This window comes from Vipera ursinii, assembly GCF_947247035.1.
Source record: "Vipera ursinii genome assembly, chromosome: 7".
Taxonomy (NCBI): Eukaryota; Metazoa; Chordata; class Lepidosauria; order Squamata; family Viperidae; genus Vipera; species Vipera ursinii.
Genome location: NC_139521.1, coordinates 19295729 through 19307761, shown reverse-complemented (window position 1 = coordinate 19307761; position 12033 = coordinate 19295729). Strand labels below are relative to the sequence as shown.

Genomic DNA, 12033 nt, shown 5'->3' with positions numbered 1-12033 from the left:
AGGCTCGTCCTGTGGGGCGAGGTGAGGCGAGGCAGGGGACAGGGCAGGGATGCCATTTCAATTCAGCATTTCTTGCAGACATCTCATGACCCAAACTAGGTAACATCAGCAGTTCCAGAAGAGAATGGGGTTTGTGCAGTGGAGGAGGAGAAAAGAAGAGGAGGAGGAGGAGGGCAGTTGTGGGTTTCTTGGTCCTCTCTGAGCTTTGTGGCTATCTTGTACATGTCTCATGATCCAAACTAGGTAACATCATTAGTTCACTTATCCGACTTTGGGTCCTGAAACGTCTGCAAGAAAACCACCATCTTCAGAGACACCCCCTCACACACACAAAGGGCCCTTCATTTTAACCCTGAGCCAGAAATGTTCTCCTTGATTGGCATTCTGGACTGTCTTAGGGCAGAAGAACCTGTCTGGCAGGACTTCATTCCTCTTTCCCATGGGGCACATCCCAATGCCCCCATCCTTCCTCTACCATTTCCTGGACCCTAAAGGCCAATGAAGTTTCTCTCAACCACCAGCACCAGCACCCCTGGTTTCTCTGAGCTGCTCCACAATCTCCAGCTTTACCTACCCCTCGGGGCTTCACCTGGATGCAGCACCACCACCACAGTTCATGGATCAGGATTCTCCTCCAGAGGCCAACTGCATCCTCCCTGTTGGGGGCTCCCCCGACCTTTCATTGCCTCAGCTTCAAACAACCCCTCACAACCCTGAAAATATTCATTATCTTCCTCAGCAATATTCTGTAACATCAAGTAGAAAACCTATTTTAATGATACTGACTTACATGTATGGCATCATAGCTTAGTATTGTATAGTTTTCTTACACATAATTCCAAGTGAATATTTTATTAAAACTATATGTCTTGTGAAACATGTTAAACATTACCATTGCTATTGGAAAGACGAAGTGGAAGAAGATGAAAAGAAAAGAAAAGAAAAGAAAAGAAAAGAAAAGAAAAGAAAAGAAAAGAAAAAAGAAAAGGAAAGGAAAGAAAAGAATAATCAGAGCTGGAGTCGGAAGGAAGAAGAAAGTGGTTTCCATTTTTTCCCCACATTTTTGTGTGTGAAAAAGAGAAACAGGAAGTTGGTTAGAATATAGAGTAGATTAAAATTTATATATAGTATAGGTAGTCCACAACTTGCAACCATTTGTTTAATGACTGTTTGAAATTACATTGAAAAAAGTAACTTATGACCGATCCTTACAGTTATGACTGTGACAGCATCCCCAGGGTCGCATGATCAAAATTCAGGAACTTGGCGACCAGTATTATTTATGATGGTTGCAGCATCCAGGGGTTGTGTAATCACTATTTGTGAGCTTCCCAGCCAGCTTCTGACAAAGTAAAGTCAATGGGGGAAGATGGATTCACTTAACGACTGCAAGATTTACTTAACAACTACAGTGATACATTTAACAATCATGGCAGTAAAGGTCAAATATTTCCAGATTTCTTATTTGCCCCATAGAAAGCTCTTTTGAGTTCAATGGAACTTAAATCTGGGTAAGAATACATCTTACTGCAGCTGTCAGAAGAAATAATTCAATATTAAACCTTCTCATGCAAATTTTAAGTTTAGTAGCTAGCTGAGTAGAATACAAGTAGAAGAGTCAAACAACAAAGTAGTAAATATAGAGTCTGCTTATGAAGGGAATAGGAGAGTTCTAAAGGTAATTAAAAACCAAATACAGGCAACTAAAGTGTAATGGGAATGCAGTTGGTTGAATACCAGCTGACCTTTTCCTCTCCTCAGCAGGAGAATTGATGGAAATGAGTAGAACAAGAGTCAATTGTAGAAAAAAATATTTTCTAAGACACCAAGAGTGTATTCTTCTTCACAAGCAGATTGATCTTGGAGTTGTCCTAATAGAATTTGATTACAACCATTATCAACAGGTAGAGTTTCCATTGATGGAATGCCTGATACAACTTGATGATGATGACAAATTAAAATAATGGAAAATCAATGACAATCTGTAATCTAAGGTGCAGAAGAGATACAGACTTTATGTACTGTTATGAAGCTACTGATGTAACTTAGATAGTTTTGAAGAATGAAGGACCCACCAAACTGTATGTTGTCTCAATGCTTCAGCTTCACACAAGCTCTTTGGAAGCAGAGAGCTTTTAGAAACCACCCAGATATAGAATCTTTGGTTGAAACAATAAATATCAGAGAGAAAGGTACACAGAAATGCTTTCAATAAAACTGTATGTAATGAGGAGAGATTTCTTGATATAGGGCAAGATGATATCCCTATCAAAGCAGTAAAATTTGGTGTTATAATTAGAGTGTGACCTGAAAACAGGGGAAGAAAACAACTCAACTTATAAACCATATGGTCAAATAGTTTCAAAATGATGCAGAGTGGCTTTTATTAGAGAGGAAAGCTTATATACAAGTGCTTGAAGTTTTCAGAGTAATGAAAATGACAGAAAGACTTCTGTCCAATGGTATAGATTGTTCCCACAAAGAATAGAATAATCTAGGTGGAAGCTATGTTGGGAAATACATGTCCTAGAGCAGGAATGCTAAATATGCAAATCAGGCTTGTCTCTAAGCTATGGGAAAAGTGAGAGAAAGAAGGCTTGAATTTAAACTAAGATAAGATATGAAGGAGTGATGATTTCACACTTTTAAGGGGAAGCAATTGTTATGATGCCTTAGTTGCATAATAAGGAGATTTTACAAGATCTGCCTTGTTGAATGTTTTAGAGCAGAGGTCCTCAAACTTTTTAAACAGGGGGCCAGTTCATTGTCCCTCAGACTGTTGGGGGGGCAGACTATAGTTTGAAAAAAATAATGATTATAGAACAAAGTAAAATCAAATATAAAATGAAAAAATGAAACAAGAAAAATGAATTGGTTAATTATTGAATGAGTTTTTGTGAAGAAAATATACAATATTTCCAGTGAATCCACACATTTTGTTTGGGGATGCAACTGCTGGTTTTTCCGCAAATAGTTTTTGAGTTGTGGGAGGATGGCAGAAGTTTTCATCCCTCACTTGTTTAATGAGTATGTCCAATTTTACTTCAAATGCTTTCACATGTGAATGTATATCACAGATGAGCTTCCCCTTTCCTTGAAGTTGCACATTGAAACTGTTGAGTAGCTCTGTTACATCTGTCAGAAAGGCAAGGTGCCATTTCCATTCAATATTTCTTGCAGATGTCTCATGACCCAAACTAGGTAACATCAGCAATGCCAGAAGAGAGGGTGTTTGTGGAATGGAGGAGAAGAGGAGAAGGAGGGTGGCTGTGAAGTCCTTGGTGCTTTCTGAGCTTGGTGGCTTTTTTGCAGACATCTTGTGACCCAAACTAGGTAACATCATCAGTTCACTTATTATCCAACTTTGGGTCCTGAAACATCTGCAAGAAAACCACCATCCTCAGAGACCAACCCCCCAAGAGCCCTTCATTTTAACCCTGAGCCAGAAATATTCTCCTTGATTGGCATTCCGGACCTTTCATCGCCTCAACTCCACACAACCCCTCACAACCCTGAAATAACCTTCCAGGAGCAAATTCTCCTTTTTTTCTCACTCACCCCAGCTGCCCCTCACAAATACCTCACCCTTTGCCCGCTCCCCTCAGATCCATAACTGATGCCCCACTCCAGCAGCCCCACTCAAGCCCACTCACTCGGAGCTGTTGCCTTCGCCGCTGCTGGTGGGACTGGGTCCCTCGGCGATGGTGGGGGTGATGTTGAGGGCCAGCACTACCAGTTTCCTCTTGGCTGGCATGGTGGTTGTGGTGGCAGCAGTGGCAGAGGCTGGGGCTAACATTCCTTAGTGCCTAGTGAGGGACCCGCCTCAGAAGAAGCAACAGCAGTGGTGTTGTCATCACCTGGCTCAGCTGCCCTAAGCGAGGCCGAGGCTGTAAGTGAGACCTAAACCTCTCAGCCTGGCCCTGAGGTAAAAACACGAAGAGGCGAGATGAGGAGACGAAAGGGGCATGGCTGAAGCACAAATGTGCACTTGGGTGCGCGTGAGAGAAACTGGGAAAAACACATCTCCTCCCACCAACTCACCATTGGTGCCATTGGCTACCATCCACCCACCCTCTCCTCGCGATTGGACGGCTTGTCCAGGAGGTTAAGGCAGGCCAGATAAAAAGACAGGGTGGGCCACATGCAGCCCATGGGCCATAGTTTGAGGACCCCTGTTTAGAGGTTTCAAGGCAGCTAATCTCACAATTCTCTCAGAAATCAAGCCACTGAAATGTCATAATATAGCCTGGTTCAGAAGTACACAACAGTTGTCTAACAGACAAAATGATACTTTAGCATGGAGAATCAAGATGACAAGTACCTTACTGATTTATGTTTTGTTTTTGGTGTCTTCAAATCAGTGTTGACTCCTGGTGATTGCCTGTACACATTCCTACAGTTTTCTTGGCAAGATTTCAGAAGTAGTTTGCCATTACCTCCTTTTTAGAGTTGAGATTGTAAGAATGGCCCAAAGTCTGCCAATTGGCTTCATGTTTAAGGCAGAACTAAAACTCAGTGTTTCTAGCCTGATGCTTTAACCACTATACCTAATTGGCTCTCTCATCATACATTTAGGGGAAAAAACCCTTAGTATTGTGGAGAGGCCAAACATCTACCATTAAGCAAAGGGAAAAGTGATAGTAGGGAATTACAGATGCATGGAAGTATATGTCCTAGAAATCTACAAGTGCCAGCTGCTTTCCATTCTGCAAGGAGGGAAAGATGGAAGCAAATCAGTATCATCCTGAAACAAAAGTTTTTTCAAAAACAATTTCAGATGGCAAAGGTTTATCATAGATCCTTCTTAAGAATGATAATAGTCACAAAAGAAAACAGGAAAGCTGTCCCACGTCAATAGTTTATTTCTGTGGGGGGAAAAAAACCACATGTCATGTACTTTCTGGAGGGATCCGAGAAGTAACAGGGTGGCTTAGTGTGGCATTTGTCCAGAATTCAATGTGATAACACATTTGTTAAATTATGGAAATTCACATAATTGGAAACCTCAATATATCTTGAGTGCAGATGAGTACCATGAAAAACTGGATCAACCACTGATTCCAATACATCAAACATACATCCTAGTATAATAAGACAGCATGGATCTTATTGAAATAGCAAAAAAAATACACATTAGGAACAGAATGAGCAAGTATGACCAATTATGATTTTGGAAATCTTGAGATAGGAAGAGCCCTTGGTTTTAACTACTTTGCTGTACAAAAGGATAGGCCAGAGGAGTAAAAACTAAGGGGAAACTATCTTGAATATTTCCTTTTGAGATTGCCTCCTGTGCTTGAAGAGGAACCAGTGAGAACTGGGAAATATGAACTGGAAAGTCTATCAATAGTAGAACTGGCAGTAGCAGAGTTGGGAAAAGTTATGTAGAGAAAGTTCATGCTGCTGGAATAGGAATCAGAGATGAACTAAACTTTCATCTCACTTTTTATTTTGTCCTTGTGTGAAAATTGTTTAGAGCTCTTAGAAGCCTTTGAATCCTTAGTGGATGATTTCCTCAGTGCAAAAAATAATATAGCAAAGACTTGGGAGAGAGAATTTGAGTAATCTGTTAAAGAGATGAGAGAACTGCCATGGTAGGAGATATAGGCAAGGGCAAGAATGCTACGATCATTTCAGAATCTGTTGCCTTAAAATTTTCTGCTGGAAAATAGCTTGTAAAATACAATGGCTGAAACATTGTCAGTATATAAGAGTATGGGGGCAGCTGCTAAGAATTCATATTACCAGTTTCTTCTCCTTACTTCACATGTGGGTGAGAACTCTCACCATTCCTTCCCAAAAAGAATGCACTGAATGGCTAAATCTTATTGGAAGAGATTGTAAGAATTCATGATAAAAACATTAACACTGGGATGATTAAAAGGGGGGGGCTCATTGGAAGACATGCTAGTTAGATTGAGGCCAGGGATCCTTCCAAATAATCCTATAGGTTTTAGAAAGTTTCAAGTGGATCTCAGTATGTGGGCCTGATCTATGTATTAAATCAAAGAAACCACAAAAGACAATTGGCCAAAAGACAAATGTTTGAAAGAAATATCTACAAGTGTTCTAGAACACACACACACACGCACACACACACACACACACACAGAGGCAAACATATATGTTCTAGAAACATTATATATATATCAGAGGTTATTTCAGTTGCCATACTCACCATGTCAGTATCTGAAACTGGTCCAAAACTGGTCACATAGATGTTTGTAAAAACTTCAGTTGTACTATCTGGAATAAACAAAGAAAAGGTAAAATTAAGAGACTATATGTTTTCTCCTTGGGTGGCTACTAATTTATATACATATATGGCCCATGGGGCCACCCTGGAGACAGCAAGGGACCAGCCCCTGCCACCTGACCCCACCCAGCCCAGAGGCCCCCCTGGCACATGCACAGGAGGCGGTGAGTGTGTGGGGGCCAATGGTATCCAGCAGCAAAGCCTCTGCAGCCCACTGCAACCACCAGGCTGGTCCTCCAAGCAGCAGGTGTTGCAGCGGCACTGGCAGCAGGAGAAGTTGGGGAGGGAGGCATGTGATGCAGACTGGCAGATGCGTTTACTCCATCCCATCTGTTTTTGCTTGCGGTTGGAGAGCAAGTTGCTGCTGGTCATCTCCTCAGCCCCCTCATGGGTCTTTCCCTTAGGCCACGCATAGATGACGTTCATCAGCCCTGCTGCAAGCCACTGCCACCACCAAGACCACCAGCAACTTGCTGCAGGTCCATTTTCCAAGCAGGGAAAGCCTAGGCCCAGCCAGAATCATGTGCCTCCCCCTGACAACACGACTGGGCTTGGGCGGCTATGGCACCAATGGGGATCCAGCTTTCCCTGCTTGGGGTGGCTTGTATTTTGCCTGCTGGGCTGGGTGTGCTCTACCACCTCAATTCGGGCTTCCTAGCTAGCTGCTTTGCCTCCTTCATGCTGGGTGCCCCTGCAGCTCCAGGTAGTGGCAGCCTAATAAACCTGTGCAAGCTGTGTGCTTCACATGCAGGCCAAAGGTAAGATTATGAGGGGGCTGAGATGACCAGCAGTGACCTGCTCTCCAACTGCAAGCAAAAGCAGACAGAATGGAGTAGGTGCGTCTGGCAGTCCACATCACATGCCTCATCATCCCCAATTCTGTCTGCTACTGGTGCTGTTGCAGTGCCTGCTGCTTGAAAGGCTGACCCAGTGGGTGGCAGTGGACTGGGAAGCCCCAGAGTGCACCAGCTGTGGAGCCAACAAGCTGGGGGTGCTGATGGACACCATCAGCCCTCATGTGTTTGCTGCCCTCTGTGTGCAGGGGCTGATTGTGTCTGGCAGCAGCCACCCCACCCCCAGCCTCACCCCGTGATGACATCCTGCCCTTCTCCCTGCCTTGCCTTATCCCATGGGACGAGCCTCTCACCCACCGTCCCACCTGCCAGAGACCCCTGGATCCCCCACAACCCAACCAGGCCCCCACAGGTGCCCCCCCACATGAGTGATGTTGAGGTGGCAACACCCACCCAGTTGGCCATGCCCTCACCAGGGCAACCACAATGCTAATGTGACCCACAATGAAATTGAGCCCTCTGCCTTAAGAGAACAAAAATATTTTATAAAGATCAGAAAATTTTATACAATAGTTTTGGATATCTAACTTCTGAGTTTTCAGAGAATTACTATACATTTGTTATCTGAAGTAATGAAAATTAAACAGTTACAGTACTTTTGGAGTCAAGTACAAAAGATTGAAAAGAGACAAAAGATTATAGGAAGATAAAATGGAAACAGGGAGACCAGGAAACAAAGTCCGTCCTTCAGAAATAAAATTCTTATCATTTATTGTTTTATATGTTCTGGTTAACATAAGTATCTTTTTCACAGATATATTACCAAATGGTCCACTGTGTATTTCCCACATCATAGACACCAAAAGAAATGGTCAAGCCTCAATATACATATTACTCCAACCGACATAACTCATGGTCTAGAATAGACATGGTATGGATGACGAAAGAAATTAGTTCAGAAATAGACGAGGTACATATAGCGACAGGTACTTGGGCAGATCACAATCCTATTAAACTTATCTGGAAAGGTTCCAAAAAAATATCCAGATGGACGCTTCAAAGAGCAATTTTAAAAGAAGACGAATTCAAATCTAAGATGGAGAGAGAACTAAGTTTTTTCTTTAAGGAAAATAAAGCTATAGACACCTCAGTACAAAACAATTGGGATACAGCTAAGGCAATGATGAGAGGGGTAGCGAGGGCATATATGGTATATAAAAATAAGGGGAAAAGACAACAACGGGAAAGATTAGAAGAGGAATATAAGAGCTTAGAAGTTACACTCCAACAAGATCCACAAAAAGAGAATATCAAGCAATCTATGGATCTGATTAAACACAAACTTAACATTCTAGACAAAGAGAAATTGGCACAACAATTGAGAAACACGAAACAAAATTTTTTTGAAAATGCAAATAAACCGGGCCGGTGGCTCGCATACAAATTGGGAAAACAAAAGGGGAAAAACTGGATTCACGAACTACGAGATGAGGAAGGGAGAATATTCCACCAGGAGGAAAAAAAAAAATTATAGCCCAGGAATTTTATGAATGTTTATACAAAGAAGATAGCCAGGCAAGTGTGGAGAAAATGGAGGAATATTTTCAAAGAGCCAAACTACCTAAGGTCACAGAAGATACCAGAAATATGTTAAACGAGGAAATTCGACTATCTGAGGTGATAAAAGCTATTAATGCACAAAAGAATAATAAAGCATCGGGACCCGACGGTCTTCCATCAGAGATTTATAAAGAATTACAAAATATCCTAGCTCAACCCCTAGTGGAGGTATTTAACGCAGTATTAGAAGGCGCAAGGACGCCTAAATCTTGGCTAGAGGCAAACATAACCCTTATTCCGAAAGAAAACACAGACCATACATTAATCCAAAATTACAGACCCATATCACTTCTTAACTCGGACTACAAGATATTTACATCAATTATAGCGGAACGATTGAAACGATTTCTGAATGATTTCATACACGCAGATCAAAATGGTTTTCTCGCTAAGAGACACACTAAGCACAACATTAGAATAATATTAGATACATTGGAGTACTATGAATTACATAGCGAACAACAGATGGCATTACTTTTCTTAGACGCCCAAAAGGCATTTGACAATGTTAAATGGTCTTTTTTGTGCCAACAGCTTAGCTTTATGAATATGGGAGAAAAGTTTATAAATATAATTAGGGCAATTTATGACAATCAGGAAGCAAAAATAATTATTAATGGGGAAGCATCTAGCAAGTTTCAAATTCAAAAGGGAACACGGCAAGGCTGCCCCTTATCACCGTTGCTGTTTATATTGACTCTTGAAGTATTAACGAGAACTATAAGAAACGACCCAAAGATAAAAGGATTAACCATTAAAAAGGAAACCTTTAAATTGCAAGCTTTCGCGGACGATCTAGTTTTTATTATGGAGGATCCATGTCAGACGGGACCAAAGCTATTGGAAGAATTATCTAAATATGGTGAGGTTGCCGGACTGCGAATAAATAGAAATAAGACCAAGATGATTGTTAAAAATATGACCAATAAACAAAAAGGTAATCTGGCCGAAATCACGGATATAGAAATAGTCAAGAAAATAAAATATTTAGGGATTAACATTACGGCTAGATGCACTTCACTCAAAAAGGATAATTATGATAGTGTAGTGAATCAAATAAAAGGTGACCTGGAAAGATGGGGAAACCTAAAACTCTCATTATTGGGAAGAATCGCTGTCATTAAGATGAATATTCTGCCTAAAATCCTGTTTTTGTTTCAGAATATCCCAATTCAACTCGACTCTAAATTTTTTCGAAATTTGGATAAATTATCACTAAATTTTATTTGGCAGGGGAAAAAACCAAGAATTAAATTGAAATATTTACAAGACACGAAGGAAAATGGGGGTTTTGGATTGCCAGACTGGGAATTATATTACCACGCCGCGGCCCTGAGCTGGATTAGAGAATGGGTAATCTTGAGAAATAGAAGACTATTAACTTTAGAGGGTCACGATTTGCAATATGGCTGGCATGCTTTCCTATGGACGGAGAAACAAGGTCTTTTCTCGCATTTTCAAAGACACCGGATCAGGCAAGCGCTATTCAATACTTGGAAAAAAATTAGATCTCACAATTACACCAAAATACCGGTCTGGCTATCCACCCTTGAAGCGATAGTTTACCCAAATCTGTTTGATTTGGGTAACATAATCTCATACAAGGATATTCTGAATGAGGAGGGGGAATTGAAACTTAGGAATGAACTAGAATTACAAGGTATAAAACTCGATTGGTGGGCCTACTTACAAATCCAATCGAGATTTAGGAAGGATAAAAATGAATGGGGGATATATACCTCTGAAACAGCATTGGACAAAATATTATTGGGACCGGACTCTAAACAAATAAGGAATTTTTATAAATTACTTTTGGGATATAAGCTGTTTGAAGAGCAAGTGAAAGACCCCATGTTGATCTGGGCTAACAATTTAGGACATAACATCGACCTAGATACTTGGCAAACAATTTGGGATAGGAATAAAAGGATAACACTGGCCTCATCGTATAAAGAAAATTTATTTAAAATGTTTTACCGATGGCATCTTCCCCCAGCCCGCTTAGCAAAAATGTACACAACAGCATCTCCCAAATGTTGGAAGTGTTCTGAAGAGATAGGCACTTACTTCCACACGTGGTGGTCTTGCAGTAAAACACAAAAATTTTGGAGAATGATTTGGATTTGGCTGAAAGAAATATTGAAACAAGATCTGGAGTTTAGTCCAGAACTTTTCTTGTTGGGAATCACGAAAGAGAAATATTCTAAAGATGTGCTATACTTAACGATCCATATTATCACAGCAGCTAGAATATCATTTGCGCAAAAATGGAAAAAGAATGAGATCCCAGGACAAAAAGAGGTTATTAGGAAAATTTGGGATTGCGCTGAAATGGACAAATTAACTTTGGAATTAAAGAATAAAGATCAATCAGACTATTATAGAATTTGGAACAAATTGTATCTTTGGATGGATAAAAAGAAAGGTCTCTATTAGGTTTTACAGACTAGCTCACTGTTTTAAATATTGTGGTATTTCACCGATTTGTAATCTAAGTGTATTTAAGTGTATTTTTGATGTACATATATACATGTATATATATATATTTAAACATTGTAGACAAAAAGGTTTGTCAGCTCGCTGGTACTGTGTCCAATGTTTTTAAATAATAAATTTAATAAAAAAATTAAAAAAAAAAAAGAAATGGTCAAGCCTGAGATTTCCGGTTTGACATCATAGTGACACGGACTCAGGAATCTGGTTTCCGTGCCTGATTTTGCTCTTCAGGGGGCCCTAAAAGGGCCTAATATTGCCCCAGAGAGGCGATGAAGAAGGAGGGGTGCCTCGTCGATCACGGAGAGATGGTGAGTTGTGCTGCTTTTGTTCGGCTTCGTGTTTGTGGTGGTGCCATGTTTTTGTAGTGGGTGTCAGTTTGCTTATTGTGTGGTTTGGAGGGGTTTAAAGTGGCTGATGTTGCAGCTGTAGTTAGGTTTCTGTTTTGTGGTTGTGCCTCGTTATCATTGTGGGTTCGGATTTGCTTTTTGAATGGTTGTGTGGTGGTGATGTCATGTGATGTTATCATGAGTTTGGGTCTGGTATCATTGTTGGTGGTTGGGCCTCGTCTGTCAATTAAGGTGGGTTTCCAAATGGCTGGAAGGCGAGAGGTATCATCTCGTTTATTCATGCTGTGGGGGCGTTTTTCTATCTCAATGGCTTCTCTGATTATTCTGTTGTTGAAATGTTCAATTTTGGCGATAGTTTTGGTTTTTTTAAAATCAATTTCATGTCCCGTGGCTTCAAAGTGTTGGACCAGGGATGAAGTTTGTTCTCCCTTTCTGAGTGAGTTTTTGTGCTCTTCAATGCGTGCACTTATTCTTCTGTTGGTCTGTCCGATGTATGTGGTGGGGCAGGTGGTGCATGGGA

At 40.9% G+C, this 12033-nt stretch overlaps 1 protein-coding gene across 1 annotated transcript in view; it reads right to left on the bottom strand.

The window, feature by feature from the left end:
• LOC310642944 (gamma-aminobutyric acid receptor subunit alpha-2) overlaps positions 1 to 12033 on the bottom strand; it is a gene marked incomplete at its 3' end in the record, with an annotated part of 252020 nt that overhangs the window by 77415 nt on the left and 162572 nt on the right. Inside the window, exon 4 of the mRNA XM_083366934.1 lies at positions 6179 to 6246. Within this exon, the coding sequence (XP_083223060.1) occupies positions 6179 to 6246 (68 nt within the window). The remainder of the gene's footprint in view (positions 1 to 6178; positions 6247 to 12033) is intronic.